The sequence below is a fragment of the Accipiter gentilis genome, chromosome 14, assembly GCF_929443795.1.
Source record: "Accipiter gentilis chromosome 14, bAccGen1.1, whole genome shotgun sequence".
In the NCBI taxonomy this organism is placed as follows: Eukaryota; Metazoa; Chordata; class Aves; order Accipitriformes; family Accipitridae; genus Astur; species Astur gentilis.
In genome coordinates, this window is record NC_064893.1 from 14,263,744 (window position 1) to 14,283,947 (window position 20,204).

The window sequence follows — 20,204 nt, forward strand, 5'->3', positions numbered from 1 at the left end:
TGTTTGTATCTTGGTCTCGAACTTTACATTAGCTTTCTTTAATAACTTTCCATCATCAGCCTAGAGAAAAACAAAGCTTAATAATCAAACTAACAGTTGTTACAGCAGACGTCACTTACTGAACTGCTGTGAGTGTAGGACTCAGCACGTAACACAATGAAGCACAGGCAGTCTTGCTTTAGACAACCGCAATGCTGAAATTTTTTTAAAAAATGCCTACAACTAAGTACACATCAGCACTAGCAGACAACTCGGGTTCCTATGGTTTATCATAATTTTTGAGAACAAGTAATAAGAAAGTAAAGAGAACTATTTAAAAAAACCATCACCACCACCACTGCTTGCTAAATATGTGGTTAAACAAGATATCATAAAGTGTAAGATACTGTTTACAATGAAAAATATGGGAATTAGTACGAACTCACTAGCTCAAATCCTTTTTTTCTCCAATATGTGACTTTCCAATCTCTCCGGCATACTAGAAAACTTAATGTTACCTGTGAGTTACTTACCTTATCAACATGTTCCTCAGAATTGTGAAGTCACAGTGTTCACCATTTTCAACTGCAAAGAAAGGTAAATTTTTGTGGAGATACCAATCAAAATATGTGCCTCAAACAGAGGTAAGGCTTTTAGATGTCACCCACCTCCTACGTTCATTCCAACAACAGATTACTTCCAGTCTTTCCTTACTCAAAACAGTATGTGTGTTAACAGTAGGAAAGCATTAACAATATAACTCTATCAATATATCTTACCAGCAAAGTTCCTGTGCTCCCCTAAGCCATACTGGCAAACTGTACTCCAAGTCAGTACAGCAGAATAAGGTACCACAACAGAAACACAGTTTTGCCAATTTAACTAACTTTATGATCCTTTGGAGGCCCTGCCAGCACAGTTGTATAATTAAGGATCAGACACTAAAGACATCAGAGTCTGGATCCAGCTATATCCAAAACCTTTAGAAGACTGACTTAATGCAATCTATTTCTCTCTGCCCCACCAAAAGAGTTGCAAAAGTCTTCATTTTAGTTTTAATGTGGATTGAGTTCTTTAAAACTAAGCAAAGGAAGGTTGTATATTTAATTTGATACACCTGCCTATGGACCAAAACAGAGCATTGGCAGCTGTCATTAGATGCCACCTATTCCACTGTGCCTATCATCCCATTACTGTAGAAGAGGCTGATGCTGTGAGTGGTATTTCCCTGATAGGTAATGAAACAACACTGGAGAAAAATGCACACCCCAGAACTCTCTGGCATGCAGACAGAGAAGGCAACACACAATGCTCTTCAGTGCACAAAAAAGAAAGGCACAAGGCAGATTCCAACGTGCCCCTGAAGTAGAGATGGACATTTTCATGGGGAGGAGGAAGAAAAACAGGATGAAAGAATTAAAATAACTCAAGTAATTTCAGTGAATCCTACAGAAAAATGAAGCACGTAGCCCCTTTGTGTGTTCATCTTGTATCTGCACTCCTGCATTATTTTGTTCCATGGTTTTACACAAACTGGCAAGTTCCACTCAGATAGTACATGAAGTCATACTCCCCAAAAAGCATCATGTCCAAGTGTTCTGTCCTTAGTTGACAGACTCAAAGCCACTTAAAGAGGTTCCTCATAGTTAGGCTAGTTCTTCCCTTCCAAAAGTTGTACAATCACATGAGCATGAAACATTTATGAAGTTTGTTTTAAAATAAAGAAAAGCAACACCATTTTGTACATCTCCAAATGCTAATGCAAAAGCCTTAAATAAAGCTTGATCCTCTCTGATGCAGCTGGTTCTTATTTTCTGCCAAACCTCATTTCCTGCCAGACACACACTTCAAAGTGCTACAGCATTTCTCTTTAAAGTTTTGGTCCATACAGTGCTTGTTGGTTGGGGTTTTTTTTTGTCTGTTTTACACTGCATCAAATTTATAGTCCATTCCCCTCGGAAGGCAGAAATAGTGAGGGGAAAAAAAAAAAATCTTCTCTTTATTCAATATACACATACTACAAGGAAAAAGTCCAATGATCATGGAAAAAAGAGTTTAATATTAGTGATTGTTTCACTATACAGCATGGTGCAAGCCATGCCATGTGCCATCTGAAATAAGTGAACAGCATTAAAGCACAAGCAATGGTTGCCAGAAGAACATGCACTTATCTTCAAGCCTTTATTAACAGTAGAAAGCAAATTTTAAATGAATTAAAAAAAAAAAAAAAAAAAGAACCATCAAAAGTATTCAATTCATTACCAGTTGCTACAACCCAGCAATTAGGACTCAGATGTTTTGGAAAAATACCACAAATTCTTCCAGAAACTTTAAATTTTTAAATTGCATTTATGCTAGTCAAGCTGATCAAGTTAACATTTATAATGTGAATACTCTAGAAAGAAGAATTTAAGAAATACATAGTTTTTATATGAACAAAATTAAAATAAGAATGCTAGCAAATAGTTGTAATCTAAGCCTCATCATTAACTACAGTAAGTTACTACAGGTTTTACAATTCCTCAGTGAGGCTTCAACAGGAATCTGCTTGCAAAATTACATGTTGCTGAACCTTTACCTTGTTCCAAGACTGTCAGAATAACAAAATGGTATATACAATAAATTTCCAGACCAAATTAAGCATTTCAAACATTTCAAAAACAGACTAATGTCTAATAAGTTTTAAATAGATAAAAAAAGTCACAAGAAAGCCTTACCTTCTGCAACACCCCATGGGTACTGCCTTCCTCTAACTCTCTTGCCATTGACTTCAATGATCGTATTACTACCTACCACAGCAAGAGGTAAACGGTCCTACAAGATAAAGTATTACTTTAAAAATAAAAGTTTCTACTGCCAAAAGATACTGAAAGCATGCCCATGTATAAACTTGACATAAGCTAGTTTGGCGCTATAACACTGCAATGCAGCTTACCCAAAGTGTGAGAATACTCATGTTTACTGACCTCTGCCTAGTTTAATGACACATATATACACACACACGCCTTTGAAATTCCTTACACTTGTTTTCTGTAAATCTAGTTAAGAAACAGACATTACTGTTACTTAGTAAGCTAAGCAACAGGCAAACCATTTCCTATTTACTCAATTGCACAATAATTATTTATCAATTCATATTCCTACTGGCTACAAGGACTGTTACTTGGACTGGAACTTGTACCCAGTTTTCAAAGGTTTGGCAAAGAACTACTTCAAGTTCTTGTTTTCAGCTGAACCAAAAATCCCTCCAGTGTAACAAGCAACAAAGAAGCCAAGAGCAGCTTCAAGTAGCTGAAAGGAAGTGTACAAAGCTAAGTATTTTGGACTTTTGTCCTTGCTTTTATTCTGCTCTTCTCCTTTAGGCTTAGTTCCATAATATCTTCCATTTGTACTATTTGTGTTTATGTATCCTAAGTGATTCCCAGAGTAACAAAAAAACGTAAAAGCTCTCACAGGCTGTTAAAGCTACTGAACAAACAGAAGCAAGGCTCTAGAAACGTATACAAGATGGACTCCAACATAAAAGAACAAACCAAAACCACAAGTAAACAAAGAAAAAGCCTTTCAAACAGCCTAACAGTCCTTTTGATTTTCTTAGTCGTTCGTCTCCGTTAAGGTTTCAGTATATCAACTAGTCAGACAACTATTAACTGTAACGCACACACTCTGTGCCGCTGCACACCTCTATCTGAAAAGACAACCCTTGCCTCCTTCAAAGCTCAGAATCAAACAAAATGTGGTAGGTGGATAAAAGTCAAATAGGAATGGGAAGAGAAAGTGATCTGAAAAGAGTTTATTAAATGAACATGTGATCTAGTGCTCTTATTCTGAATTTTAGCCATTAAAAGACTTAAGTTATCTGTCTAAGAGTGCCATTCATTGCCTCTGCTGAGGAACAGTGACTCTTACAAGAGCTTTACATCCAATTTTTATCTTCTAAACATTTTGGTGGGCTCTTCATTAATGACAAAAAGCTTTTCACCCTCTACTCCCCCCACCCCCCACCCCAAGTAGTTTTTCCAAAAGAAAATTATTTACCTTTATCTTTTTAACAATCTTATTTTCTTCCTCATCATCTGTTTCTGGAAATTCATATATTTTAATTTTGTGTTCTTGGATTTCTTTCATTATCTAAAACCAAAAATATGTTATTTGTTTGAGGAATTAATAATTTGTAATAACTCTATTTCTTGCTGCAATCCAATTCTCCCTACTTTTGTTTGGTATGGAAGATCCTTGCATGTTAAGGTAACCAAGTTACATCACAAAACTTGCACATGTTTAACACCATCAGGTGACCCCAAGGGATTATTAGCATGACCGTGTCTCCTTAGCCAGGAGAAGACCGGATCAGGGCCGGAGCCCTACAGCTAACAGAATACTATCCATCAATACAAGGCAGCAAAAATGAACATCAGTTTCCTACAACATGGCAAACAGAGATTTATACTAATGGGAATTCTACCTGCACATGCAGAACTAACAATACAGCTTAAAGTCTCTGACTAGTCCCACAATTGAGTCCCTTAAAAAAAAAAAAAAAAAAAAAAAAAAAGATTTGAATAGATAACTGCAGGCATACTTCAGCCCTTTCAGTTCCCACAATAGCTACTGCCGACACTCCTATTCTTTCCTGTTTCTAGCTCACCTGAGCATCAGTTGCTTGAAGCAGGATCACCTGCCTATTTTAATAGAGCTTGTAACTGATGGACTGACTCCAGCAGTTAGTTGTGTTGAAAAATATTTGCAAGCACTAATGAAAATTTAAGAATAACTGACAGCGTCATCAAAAATGAGACTGTACTGTTTTGGTGCTCAATTTGTCTGTAGGGTATTTTTAAAAACAAGCTGATTAGTTTTCCAGAATTGTAGAATGGAAAAATATTAAACCATTTTGCTGACAGCTATTCGGAAGAGCCCTGGGGAATATTTCTGGTTCATGGATTTGCAATCTTATAAGAACATAAGTTTCCAATTCATGCAAGGACTTGTTTTCGAAGTTTGATTTGGGAAAGTCTCCTCTATTTAACATCAACTCATTGATAAAGTCGCTTATACATTAAGAAATATTCTGTATTCTACCATTTTTCCCCCCTTTACGTCAAAAAAACCCAGGAAATGCAACCAAAACAGACTTCAGGTGTCTAGCACCTTGCTTAAGTTTCTCCAAGGCAGAAAACGTCCTTTAATTTTTAGTCTTAAATCAAGAGTTTTGCACACAACATCACTTAAGGCCGACTTCTTTTCAGAACCTGTGTTCTCCTAAACTAGGACTAGACACGGTTCAATAAAACAAACTTCATGCCTTGTCTTGTCCTGTTCTGGGTCCTCCTTATCCTCCTCGTATAATACAGCAAAGCCTAAATGTTCTACTCTGATCATGTAGTTGAAATAAAACATAAACCACTTGGAGACATTAAGACCAAATTTATTCTACAAATACAAAGAAATTATATCAGTGCTATCATTGTTAGAGTTATCTCACCATCCTTAAAATGCATTACCAAGCACAAGACTGAACAACAGGTATACTGATTCTCATCTAATACCTGAGGCATCTTTAATAAATATAGTGCACCAAAATGAAACTTGAATACCACAATATGATCAATAATACTGTGATACTGTTAAATACCTTTTTTTTTTTTTTTTTTTTTAAACATACACAACTTCTGTTAGGCACCTAAATCTTGAGAGCTCCCTTCCTCCCTTACTGATTTTTATCTCAGCAGTGAATGATTTCACTTGCCAAGAATCATACTATACTTGAAACCTCTTCCCCTGAGGATAGAAACAAGATTATTGCACTAAGAAATATAATTAAATCTAGAGATATAAATTACTTACTTTTGCTGTCTCAAGTCATTGCTTCAGGGTTTAAACTTTGCATGCAAGAAGTCAAATCTCACCATTTCTATAGGGATCAACTTACTAAATTATCCCATGTTGTAAATAGTAATCTTTCAACTCACCTGTTTTTTAAACTGTTGGCATTCCTCAGGTGTAAGTGTGTCTGCTTTGGCAATAAGTGGAATGATATTCACTTTTTCATGCAGGCGCTTCATAAACTCTATATCCAAAGGCTTAAGTCTGAAAGACAGCATTAGAGCCTTGCAATTTATATTAATTAAACAAGAATGTACAAATAATTTGAGATTTGTCATGACAACTACTCTTAAGACACTGATTTATGAGTGATAGATGCTTGAATGAAATTCAAAAGGCTACCTGCAACTGCTACAGGAAATCTCCTAGAATTGTGTAATACCAGAGGAGTAAGTCATAAGTCAATATTACCAGTAGTCATAAGACTTCTGCTACATTCAAGCAAGAGATAAGAACTCTCCTACAAAGGTAGTAGAGCCTGTGTCACTAGCTGGAAGATAGTCCCATTTAAAGCCCAACTGGTAAGAGTTTGCAGTTGTGAATCATGCTCTATTCAGATATGCAGTTTCAGTTTCTGAAAGTCATGTTTCTTCCTGAGAGTGGGCTGTGAGATTTTTTTTATAAATTAGATTGCTGAAGACAGTAAACTCTGTGGCTTGTGTACAAATGAAGTAGAAATATGACATCTCTAAATAGCTATGTATAACAAAAAGACCTTTATGAAAAGTGGATGACAATGACAAAAACTAGAACACCCACCATATGGGTATATAAAACCATCAATGTGGATCGAAGTGGTCAATATTTCCTGCTTGCTAAAGTAAAGCCACAGAGGTTTTGATGCATTAATGCTTCAGAATTATAGCAAGTTTAGTCAGGCTTAAAGGATTCACTTGAAGGATTTAACAAGATTATTTCTTGTATAAAAGAAATTAGGATTAGGGACATTAAAACCAGATTCATTTTGTACTCAAATATAGCTTCTTCTCCAAACCATATATAAAAGAATAAAGAAAACATTTAACGAACACATACTTAACACTTCACTTTAACATTTTCTACCTGCCACTGAATTTCTCAGCTTCTCAACATGTTTCCACTAAATAGCTAAGATTAATGCATGTTTAGATTAACAGCACTGGTTTGGCTATCTATTCACTTTAATATGCTTTCCCTCTCCCTGCTTCAAAAAGCTACCTAGGCCAACACCAGGTTGAAGGGCAGTTACCAAAGCAGAATAGTTCAGAACCACACCAGCGCTCATCTCGAGGTCTTGAGTTTACAGTGGAGACTAAAGTGGGAAGCCTTTATGTAAAGATCCTAGAACTGCAGAAAGAGGCTGCAATTCATTATCACCCCATTCACTTACCTGGAAGGCGCCTCCCATCCCCTCACGCTCTCCCCCTACCCTCACACAAACTAACCCTTCAGTTCAGATGTCTGTGGGGATACCAGCTAAAAATGGTGGGATGCATTAAATGGAAGGACCTAATCTGCAAATTGTTTTTTCTTTATAAATTGTAACAAGCTGGCTTTTACAAATGTATTAAGTCATAAGGACAAACAGAGGTAAGTTCACCTACAAATACTTTAACTCAATGTAAATACAATCATGCATTAAGCGTGAAGGGTACACTACTCAACTGGTGCAGCTGTCTGCACAGGAAACGTGACTGAAGACTGCTTCCACCGCAAAAACCAGGTAGGAAGTGAGCAATGTCCTTTCAGAGAAGACAGTATCTTAAAAGAGGAAATGAATGCTAACAGCAGCACCAATTTTCTCTGTGCTCCATTCATTTCATTAATTAGATGACAATTCCAAGCATTTACTCCAGTAATTGAAAAACACTATGCAAACCTAGCTCAAATTTACACTTTTTTTTTTCCCCCTCAAGAATATGAAATATCTTCACAAGGAACATACTTTTCCAGCTTTCAGTCTTACAAAGTTAGTGACCAAAACTTAATTTATCTGAAGCATTATCTTTATTTTTCCTTACAAACAATTTGTACTTCCACTGGTTTAGAGAGTTTTAACAGATAAAATGGGGGTGTGGAAGGAAGACATGTTTTCTGAAGAATCTGAAAGTTAGCTCAAAAAAGATTGACTAACACAAGGAATGGATCATCTTCCCTTTATTTAAATGACATTTTGATTTTGCACGCTAGTAAAACAGTGTATGCCAAGGATTCAAGTGTTTGCACCAAAATTGACACGCACGTTGCGCAAAACTGATATTACAGACATGGATATGGAACAACAAAACGTTTAATTAAGATAAGTCTACATAAGAAAAACTCTTCTCTACCCCCCAATATTTCTTTCCAAATTCGCGAAGTGTCTGTCTAGTTCAAAGTGATTAGAACCATTCAAATGCTAGCTACAGAAGCCAAGTGTAATAGCTGGCATTTTTCACTGCCTGAGGAATATTCCTCAGAACTCCTTCATTACTCCCTTCAACAAGTTTTACTATTTTTGACCCATACAATAGAATAGGTTACTTATCATCTCCTTCTGGTTTTGAAGGTATAACTTAAGAGTCTCTGACAAATGTAACCAGTCATAATACAATGATAAAATGCTAAGCAACCAATTTCAGATATAGTCAATCTACATCTAATACACCCTGGAAATGCAGTTGTCCCTCTCTACCACTAGGTAGAAGTCTGATCAAGTTAAAAACTAAGCAGGGGTGGAAGATTGTATAATTGAAAAAAATCCAGAATACCTATATTGGAATTGTCACTAAACAAAGGATTACACCCCAGGTGAATTAAAGCATGCTTATAAGGATGCTTGAAACTTCTCATCTTCCAATTATCATTAAAATCAAAGGGAGGGAGGAACAGTGGAAAGCAAAAATCCTGTTGCTTAAGAGCGTGAAACCGTTTCTCCTTCTGAACAGTAGTGTGTGAACAGAAGACATAGATCACAAATAGACCTGGCACTTGTGAACACCTGTGTATTTTTAACTGTTCTAATACTATTTTTCTTGTTATGTAATTAATGTGCAATCATGTTTTCTGGTATTCTAACTTATTACTTGTCTGGCTTGCTGATGTTTGACAAACCAAAGTAAGCTCATCTTGAAATTAAACATGGTCTGCAGGCCATTAAGAAAATCCTATTTGGAATTTTACATAACTAAGAATGCCAAATTTGGATATTTATCTGAGATAAAAGACTGAGAAAGGAAACATACAATACACTAATACGAACCCATGTCCTGAAGGAGCAATGAAGTATAAACAACACTGCACTCTATTATCTGGCATCTGACGTCTGTTCACTCGAGATTCTGCATTCAGGTAGTCCTCAAATTTACTGTCAATGTAGTCGATAACTGGCTGCCAACTGCAGAGGTTACATGAATAAAAACCTGTAAGTTACATCATTTATGTAAAAAAGTCTGTCTTTGCTAAGAAAAAGATGTATACTATTCCCCATGGCCTGCTTTTGGGGGGGGGGGGGGGGGGGGGGGGGGGTGCTGGGGGTTGGGTGGGGTGGTTGTTTTTTAAAGTAAGAGACTTCAAGACAGCACGTTTTAAGTGACCAGTCACTCAACATACAACTGAGTTACATAGCTCTGAAGATACAATCTGCGATTTCACTGAAAAAACCTTTCAAACACAATTACCTTCATTGTAATAGCATTAAATAGGACACTTAAGAACAGTAAGAACAGTAGCTAAAGGAATATGCTTTACTTGTCATATCTTGTGACAGCACAGAAGTCAATTCTGCACTCTGCATATGTGGATAAAGAGCCAGGGGCTCCATTCACTTTAAAGGGAAAGCTGATAGCATTTCAATCGAGTTAACAGAGGTACTTGGGAACTACAGAAGTTAAAGTTTTCAGCTAACTGAAAAGTTTAAGAGTTAATATTTTAACTGAAGATTGAAGTGTGCTGTTTTTTAAAAAGCCACAAGGTATTCTCTCTCTCACACACACACAAAATACAATTCAGAATTATTGTGGGAGAACATGCGAAGAATGTCTTACCAATTACTATTATCCACAGCATCTCCAAATCCTGGTGTGTCAACTATTGTAAGTAGTAACTGAACACCACCCTCTTTGATTAAAACTTTTGACTGCTCAACCTGTAAAATGAATAAGGTAAGATTAATTTTTTAGCAATTTAGTCACCCAACTTAAACACTGGGAAAAGCATTCAATGAATAAGAAGTCTGATAAAGAATTGCTAGCTTTTCTGCTTCAGAGGGATACAGGGTCCATGTTTTGCTTATACAATCCCAATAATTTGATAATCATTAATTATTTTTTTAAAGAAAGAAACAGGGTCATAATTTAAATGAAGTTAGTGATAAAAGAACCCATTTAAGTATATAGAATATCTTAATATTTTAACTCCTGTTGAAACAGGAAAAACCCTAACCAACACCACTAATGCCGGGAGAGGGAGAGAGAATGTTCTGAGATATCCAGACATTCTGATAAACCAGGCACAATACATTTATGAAATTGTGAACTTTGGTCACTTCAAGAAAAATTACACTTTTTGAAACTAATCCTCCCCCCAAGCACCTTACATTCTACATTTCTAGTTCTATGTACTTTTAAGAATACATTTATTTTTAAGCTAGTATAATGCTTGGGAAAGGAATCATAGGATGTGATGGTTTCCTGTTACAAACAAGATTGGTATTGGAAAGTAATACAATCTAGCTGCAATCTGCTAAGCTAGACCTTACATGATGGTAATGGATTGGATGGATCCTGTTAGCTCAGGTCACTGATGGAAACCTGGCTCTGAAGGCAGCTGCACCAGCACAAGCCATGATGCAAGATCTGGGCGTGGGAATGCGTGCCTTGAGTTGTGACCACCCATCTGCAGCGCAGCTCAGTCAGCTGTCATCAAACAGATTAAGCATATCATAACAGAAAATTTAGGCTAAACAGCAAATGGACTGCTACCTCTTCCATTCTACTACTATCTCAGTAATTATTGATAATGCCAGCATCAGGTGTATCTGCCTGAGAAAGTGCTGTACACCACTGTTGTAACAGTCTGATCTGCAACAGTAAGAAATTACAAACTCATGTTAGCATGTTGGCTCTTTCCAATTGCTCACACAGTTAATCATAGTTTTTTCCCCTGGTATTAAGACAATTTCCATTAAATTACTAGTGACACTGTTTTCTAGACATGGATTCAAGAAATCAACTGTGTAAGGCATTTATTCAGAGCCACACATGAGTTGGCAGACACTGATGCACCTTTGTTGCTCATTGCTTAACATTTCTTAAGCCTCCTGAACCCTTAACTGGGGAGAGAAAAGAAAGTTGTATTTAACTAGGTGAACACCTGCAAGAACATTCAGTAATGAACTTTCAGTGAGAGCAGAAACTTGGATAATAAATCTGATCTGGATGGTCTCTTGACCAGCTCAAGATTTGAGAGAGATCGTTATCAACGCTGCTTAAGTGCTTGCACATCCCTAGTTATATAGGCAAAACAGACTCTCACAGCCACACCTGAACATTGTTGTAAACACTTTGCAATCACTGGTTATGTGATGCAATGTAAATCTACAAGATAAATTAACACTCTGCAGAAAGTCAAACTAAATACCTCTTGCACAAGCAAAACACTGATTCTAATTCAGAAGAGAATATACAGAAACAAAGAAAACAGTAACTAACTGCAAAGAAAGATCCGTATTTAACCTCTGAGTATGCAGGATGTTATTTTTATCTACTCATCAGTAGGGATCCTATCTGAGACAGATCAATCCCTTTCACTGCTAGGTCTCAAAAAATTAACTCAGCTACAGTATGTCTGTCTACAGCATGCAATCATCATGAGCTGGTTCCTCACCTAACAAAAAGACAAAAATATATAAGTAAGGCAGCTTCATAAAACAAGAGTCCCCAACACTGGGCTACCTGGATGCTAGTCACAGAAGAATCCAGGTTGGGGTAGACTTCAAGGCCACCCAATTCAACCTCCTACTTAAGCTGGCCTTACTGCAAGGTTAGGGAGGTTTTACAAAAAGAAATTAAAAAAAAAATCACCTCAACGCACACAAACCAGCCTAAGACACCACCAAGTTACCCTTTCACTAACTGTACAACTCCTTGCCTTCCGAAACTGTCCAGTCCAAAGCCATGAGAACCTAGGAATACATGCAGTGCTTTAAAATCTTACATTTTAATTGTGGTGAATGTATTTTTTCCCCTCAAGAGTCCTACAGAGAAATTTTATTGCACACAGTTGATGCCAGAACTCAAGACGGTAATCCCCAGCCACACAGTCAACTCGGCAAAGAGTTTACTACTCACAAGCTTTAGCACACAGGAGATTAACTTCTGATTGCTCACATTCTTTTTGCTATCTTGCATATAGTATAGTAACCACAAAGCCCTCCTATAACCAAGCTCTCTGCAAGTAAAAGAAACCCCTAACACTTTCAAAAGACTAGAGATGATAATGTTAAGAGCTGTACTCTTGCCAAGTGCTACAAGGTATCAGCTTTATTCTTCAGCACAAAAATTCCCAGCAAGAACCATTAAAATATTAAGCACTCACAGTGGAATGCTTTTACAAAAGAAGCAATTAATAAAACATTATCTTGAATGTGTGTTTATAACAAAGGAAAAGGAAGGTCAGGAGATCCTCAGAAATGCCACACCAAACATTTTTCCCCAATTCTCTATGCTTGTAAAATGTAAGTGTGGCTGAAATAGTGAAGTCACCTTCTGACAAATGGCCTGCAGTAACTGAATCTCTGCAGACAATGCTAATATCTTACTGGGTGGTGAGGATTTAAATTTATCCTTACTTTTCACAAATTCATGTAGGTATCTTGCTATCAGAGCAGGGTTTTCGAAAACCTACAGAACAAGAAACATTAGTTGATCAAATTAAATGCCCTATGCTTGTGTTGTGGACAATCAGACCATATCCACCATATATTGTAAGCAGTAGAGACTACTGGTAGGAGACAGTAGGTGAAGAACCTGCCATAAAGCCTCTGTAAAGGCGCATTTTTCTAACCTAAATGGATGTGTCCATACATGGTCAAAGGCACAGAAAGTAGCAACATCTGGAAAAGATCCAGAAAAATCACTGTAAACTAGTGTCATTCATAGTTAAGCATCCAACTGCATCCCATCATCTGATTTACAAGTTTTCCCAAGGGATTCATGGAAAACATTAGTTCAAGTATTGGAATTTAAAACTTTTTAATAAAAGTCTTCTCCAAATGGCCATTTTCCCATGCACTCCAGTCAACTGGGTCACACGGGTCTCCTTGGCAGTTGCTACACAGCGTTCATGACATGATGCTTGTTACAGCTTGACTACTTTTAGTGGATTAAACAAACCTTTACCATACTCCATTTAAGACAGTCAAATAATGATCAGATAAAACATTTCATGCCCCATCATTTCTGAAGAAGTTTTGTTTGAATTCATCTGACATCAAATCACTTTTAACTGTTTTTCTGTGTTTTCCACAAAATTAATACAAAGGACCTCCCTCACAAAACAACTTCAACTGCAATTGTTTTCAAGCCCAAACCACAGTTTGTATTTATGTTAGACGCTCTCATATAATTCTTCACCATTAAGTTATTAACACCATATAAGTGCAGGCAATTATTACCACCAAGATTTTAGGATAATCTGGTCATCTGCCTCATCTCTACCCTGCAAAACTCTTGACATCCTTAACTTAAAAAGGTTTACACTGGCAAAGACTACAAATTCCATGGATCCAAATAGCTGCCACTGTTAATTCTTTAATTTTAATATTTGACTGGAATCACCTCCACATCATACACAGTTGCCAGCACACACAATTTTCAAGGTTGTAGGGGGAAACAAATTTATCCTCACTTAGACATTGACACTGAAATAAGACAGTTTGTTTCCATCTTAAAATGCTATGCTTACTGAGTTTTCATTTATCACAAGTAACTGAAAGCAAAGCAATGTTGCACTACAATTATACTAAAACAAAAAAAAATACTCATTAGATAAAGTAAGCAATAGTTTCTAAGGGGGAAGTTTGTCTTTGAATATATTTAATTTCCAATCATATTATTATTTGCTAAGTCATGACAGACCCCAATTCACTACTGAAAATAGTTTTGGCTAGCTCTCAGCCACCCTCAGGCTTTAGCCCACACAGTGGAAGTAGGAAAAAATGCAATGGCTTTTCAGCCAGGGCTCTGTTCAAGCCCCCCCGCCTTTTTTTTTTTTTTAGCTTTACATGTCAAACCCACACCACCCCCCAAATTAAGTGAAACTTCCTGAAAAGTATGGGGTTTTTTTCTTCAACCAGTAAATGAATAAAAATCAAACCACCTCTGAAGAACTCAAAATTCAGGATGAACAGTTCATCTAATCTTGCCACTTAACAGATGAAAGCACTTAACTCAGATTCCAGAAGCTCCACACACAGCTTTAGTTTAACTTTTCTTACGCTGATCCACCTTTAGCCAGAGTGGGACTGAGTTATCTTTGAAAGATGCCTTATTCTATTTTTCATTAGTTTGTGTGTAAATTCTTCCTATGATTTTTCCCAATTAAAAAAAAAACCCAAAACCAAACCAAAACAACTTCCAATGACAAGGAATACTACCCCCATTATTTAAACTATAATCCAATGAACACAACCTAAATTAGTTTAGCTTCTGCTAAACCAATGTGTAATCAACAGTAATGAAATCACATCTCTCTCCCACTAAAAGTCACCCTTCTACTTAGTTTTCCAACAGTCACTAATTATTTCATTAATAAGTATATTATACCAGAGATTAACTATTTGCACACCTTTTCCAACCCACTTAATATCTCTCTGAAACAGGTACATAAATTCGACCCTTCTAATTCAAATAATGGTCAAATACTCCTACTAACAAGCTTTTAAGTCCATTTTGTCAGAGTCACTATGGTTTTACATTAAACTGATAAAATAGCCTAACAGCATGACCAAAGCTTATAAAAAACAAATATATTGTTAACCAAACTCAGGTTGTTCAAAAGCTTTCTTCCAAATGAAAAAGTTGATATTCTGCAACAAATGCATTTTTTTTTTAGTATTCAAGGCTTTGAAATTGAGCTAACTGACAATGTAATTTAACCTTCTTAGTACGAGCATAACTAACTTTTTCTTAGCCCTGTGGTAATTATTCAGTGTTCTGAGTTTGGACTAAAAAAAGCCTTACCCAAACCCCCCCAAAAAAACAAACCAAAAGCCCCACAAAACAGTAAGGTCAGTGGATCATAGCACTGGAGCACAGTTATTCAATTCCTTTGAATAAAAAAAGCATTCAATTTTACAGCTTCTGTTTAGCACCTTGCATACCCTCCTAACTCAACACAAGGCTTAATCACTTTATGACAACTCTGTAATTGCACAGACCACCTCAGCTGTGGCTGAAGTGATTGAGACTGTAATTTTGCAGCTGAGGGAACTCTCCTGGACAACAGCAGCAAGAGTGAGCACCCCCAGCCCTCATATGTATGAAGTTAGATTATCACAAGCTATCTTCACCAAAATCTTAAATAAGCATCTGACACACATCAAGAGAGATGAACAGAGCTTATGCATCCTTATTCAGCTGCTCAGCTGTGGAGGCAGAAGATACCCCACTGAAACACAATGATTTCCTAAACTACCCACAACATTATTTAATTGTTTCTTAATACTAAGTTGGGGGTTTTTTTAATAACCCCCAACTTTTTATAATACAAAAAGTATGCTCCTTTTCTTGAGAGAAAACAGAACTGATCAGCAGCAAATTATGACACAAAACAAATGGATCAACTTCAGTTTTCTAGTCTTTGACTAAACATTTTAGTTGTATCATGCACTTGCAGTACCACCTTCTTGCGTATGTAAGTCTAGTGCTTAAATGCAGCCAGGTTCACCCTAGTCCCTGATATTTTTCAGAGTAACAACTTATAATAGGTAAAAAATGTACCACAAAGGATACAGGCTGCAGGAAACTGGTGGATACTTTTGTACCTTAGGACCTCACACTTACGACTAATCCTTTAATACACAGCTTCTAAAAGCTTGCCTTAAACAGTCAAGTGTTTTAGTGTACATCTACATATTTCTATGGATATACTTAATATTTTAATTGATAATAAAACATTCCATGTCCAAACGGAGCTGTACCATATGACGTTTCTAAAGTACAGGCAGCACACCAAGTGCTTCACTTCAGGGCTCCCACACTTCAACAGGCTAAAAGTTTCAGAACCTGGAAGTTTTGTATAGCTAAGGCACACTGACAGACTGAATACTTCTTAGTGGTTCACATCTTGGCTAAACTTACTTGCAATATAGATGCTTATGTGACAACTGTATCACCTTACATTACTAAATTGCAAGTTACATTGATCAAGCTGCAGGGTTTTTTCCCCCAGACATACCTGTACGGTCTTTTTAATTCTGTGCGAAGGACCTGGATACTCTGGGGAATACAATTCTGTCAAGAATAATGAGTTGATTAATGTTGATTTTCCCAGTCCAGATTCACCTGGAAGAAAGCAGAACAGTTTCAGTAAAACTTCAAGTATCATACCAAGTATAAACATTCAGATCTACATTTCAAATACTCTTGAAACATAGTACCAGCAAACATGCACTGCACTCTAAGGCTTTGAGGATCTATCATCTTCTCCCATTTCAAGGAAAACCCTGCAAATCTGTCACTGCTGGATTCTACAGACATTCATTTTTCTGATCACATTAAGTACTGAATGCATTTAGTACTTCTCCATTGCTCCCATTACAACACAAAAAGATGATATTACCCCACATTAAACTTTATAAACAAGCTGTCTTCCTGGTATGACTTCCTATCATAATATTAAAGCAGACTAAGTTATCTCCTTTATTTCAAGTATTATTTGAGAGTCTTATCGTCAGGGATGGAGGAGGGGGGAAGACAACAGAGACTGAGATTAGTATGGTTTAACTACTAAAGCCACAAGAGCTAAAATGAAGTTTCAGAACTATGTGGTTTGCCTGGGAATTTTGTTGTTGTTGGGGAAGGGAACGGGGATTGGATTTTGTTTGGTATTTTTGGTAATTTGTTCATAAGCAACAATAAATCAGCCTTGCTAAAGAATCTGGAGATACTACTGCCATAACAATCCAAGCAAATACAGTTACAATTCCCACATCAAAGATTACCTCCCATTTACAGCTCTACAGAGACAGGAGCAAGAATTTCACATCAACTACTTATTACAGTATTAAAAAAGACAAGTCTTCTGCTTAGTTTTCTATTGTAAAGAAACTACTTCAACACAACAATTCACATTAGCATGAGAACCAAGGAAAAAAGTATATGGAAATTATGCTTTCTGTTTAAGTTTTCATATGCAGTGCTGTTAGTACATTGGCCTAAACAGAAACAGTCACACAGAAATTTGCTCTTAAGCTAACGAATTTGGGTGCAAACCACTGGTGACATACTTTCACTGAGGGAGGAGAATGAGCTGCACTACACCCACACTTTGAAAAGAAAAAAACTACCCATTAGTCCTCCCCATCCCCAAATACCAGTTGATTTAAAGACAAAATTCAGAAAGCTTCACAACTTGTCTTCAGACAAACGTCCTGGGTTAACGCAAGTAACTGAGAGTTACAAAACAGAAAGTAGTTATGAACTGCGGCAGACAAGACCTTGCCTAAGCTGTTAATAGCTGGCTCCATTTCATACACAAGCTAGCTTATACATATCAGCCATCCTGATTACAATGGTGTAGCTCAAAGTCTCTGCAGTACCTAACAGAGCAATCTGATTAGATATACCCTAAATGGATTAGCAGCTGATGAAACATTGCAACTAGAGCTCCTGCAGGCTGCCTACATTATTAATAGTGGTTGTTCTTCAAACTCCACCCTGTCCGACTGATGAGCTAACTCATGCTGCAAGCAGGGTCTGGCTACAGCCAGGAAGATGGGCTGTGGCAGCCAAGGAACAAGGAGATACTGAAGTTAGCAGTGCTGGGAACACTAACCCCAACACAACAGCTATTAAGTGAGCCAGAAGGGACAGGCTTGCCAACAAGCATTTCATCACTACCACTGCAGAATCTCCCTTTTTCTGTGGTCAGATGCATTAGATATTTCAGAACTGTGGTAAATACAGTGCCTAAAAGTGTCTGGTTCTAAGGGGCACACATCTTCTACTCTGCACATCCAAGATCTTTAGGGCAGGGTCACCTACAGCTGAGGGGCTTCCCTACCAAGTCTGTGATAGAAAGAAGCTTCTGAGAAGCACAGCTTTCCAACCTCATAGCTACAGCCAGTTTGAAGCATAACTTTCTCCATCTCACTACTCTGCTCAAGGTGCACATATCATTCCAGTTAAACTGAAGAGTTTTTTTATCCACCTACTGAACCCCTGAAGAGGACTCCAATTTTGCAATGTACAATTCATATCCTTTCAGTGAACATCGCTTTAAGTTGACCGTAACCTCGCAAAAGGCTCTCTACTGCACTATGGAAGAAAGATTTGCATATCAGACTGTCGTGGTTTAACCCCAGCCAGCAACTAAGCACCATGCAGCCGCTCACTCACTCTCCCCCATCCAGTGGGATGGGGGAGAAAATTGGGGGAAAAAAAAGTAAAACTCCTGGGTTGAGATAAGAACGGTTTAATAGAACAGAAAAGAAGAAACTAATAATGATAATGATAACACTAATAAAATGACAACAGTAGTAATAAAAGGACTGGAATGTACAAATGATGTGCAGGGCAATAGCTCACCACCCGCCGACCAACAACCTGCCAGTCCCCAAGCGGCGATTCCCCTGCCCCCACTTCCCAGTTCCTATCCTAGATGGGACGTCCCATGGTATGGAATACACCGTTGGCCAGTTTGGGTCAGGTGCCCTGGCTGTGTCCTGTGCCAACTTCTTGTGCCCCTCCAGCTTTCTCGCTGGCTGGGCATGAAAAGCTAAAAAATCCTTGACTATAGTCTAAACAATACTGGGCAACAACTGAAAACATCAGTGTGTTATCAACATTCTTCGCATACTGAACTCAAAACATAGCACCGTACCAGCTACTAGGAAGACAGTTAACTCTATCCCAGCTGAAACCAGGACAAGATTCTACTTCAATATACAAAAAGGGTTGTCCCTTCTTCTCCCTTCTGTTAGGGTTATTGCTGGTCTTAACATGATACAGAATTTAAAGTGGAAAACACTGAGAACAACCACTTCTCCCGAAAATCATGGTGCTTGTCAAGTTGCCCTTGAAATTCAACATATGGATTTTCAGCTTTTACAGGATGTGATGGAAAACCAGCAGCTCCCCCTAGATGGCTCCTGCGGCTGTGGTACCAAGTAGTTCCTGATTACGCCCCAATAGATTTGAGTTTTGGTCCCCCCACCTTACAGTAGCAAAGATAGGAAGGCACTTTTGAGACAAAATTAGTGAAAAGATTAAGTATGCTAAGGATATTTATGCACCACCTTGTTCCCAAAGGTGCCCAGCCTCCTAGATACCCCCACCCCTGCTAACCTAACTTTAATCAGCCAGTGCAGATTACAACAGTTTAGACTGCTTAAGTGCTACCAGTGATTTAAGTATTACATTTAAGAGTTAGCATCAATACACCAATCCTGGATGCAGTTTTGCCTTAGACCATGTAACAGTCAACACCTATGATGGTAGTAAAAGGCTATAATATCAAATAAAACAAATTATACTGAATCTGTAGGTAAAAAACATAACTGGAACATTTGATATTGTACTATGGGGAGTCATGCTGCATCCACTGTAATCAAACAGGAATTTCTCTGATTACAGGGGAAGCAGAATTATAGAAATCAAGTGTATGTGAACAATTCTAGCAGCCTATTTGGACACATTAAAATACTCTGATCTTAACTAGAAATATGGTAAGGGGAGGGGGGGGGGAACCACAACAAACCACCCCAAACAAAACCTTCTGTTCTTCCCATGTAGAACCTTGCTCAACCCAAATACACCCGAAAGGATTCCCTACTGGAAAGGCTGGGAACGCAGCTTCCAAGGATGCAATGGGCTGTGAATATGACAAACAAAACACTAGAGAACAGGGAAAACAAGTGGAATTTACTTTGCCTTAAAAAACCAAAACAAAACAACAAAAAAAGATACGCACCCCAAATAAAAATGCATCTTCCCGCTCTTAGCAAGCATTTCTGATGAGATTTTGCCCTTTCACCATTACATAAAGTGGCATAAGGATGCAACGTATTAGAACCATTTCAGTAGTAATAACTTCCAATCACTCAATGCATCATGATGCAGTTAGATCTAGCTTCCTAATTTGGAGTGAGTTATTTTTAG

The 20,204-nt window shown here is 37.5% G+C and overlaps 1 protein-coding gene across 2 annotated transcripts in view; it reads right to left on the reverse strand.

The window, feature by feature from the left end:
• Positions 1-20,204, reverse strand: part of SEPTIN7 (septin 7) — a 67,566-nt gene that overhangs the window by 11,814 nt on the left and 35,548 nt on the right. For both annotated transcript variants that reach the window (XM_049816514.1, XM_049816515.1), the window contains exons 3-9: positions 16,282-16,388; positions 9,870-9,970; positions 9,086-9,220; positions 5,952-6,069; positions 4,018-4,110; positions 2,697-2,793; positions 513-564 (exon numbers count right to left, since the gene is read on the reverse strand). In XM_049816514.1, coding sequence (XP_049672471.1) covers positions 513-564; positions 2,697-2,793; positions 4,018-4,110; positions 5,952-6,069; positions 9,086-9,220; positions 9,870-9,970; positions 16,282-16,388 — 703 coding nt within the window. The remainder of the gene's footprint in view (positions 1-512; positions 565-2,696; positions 2,794-4,017; positions 4,111-5,951; positions 6,070-9,085; positions 9,221-9,869; positions 9,971-16,281; positions 16,389-20,204) is intronic.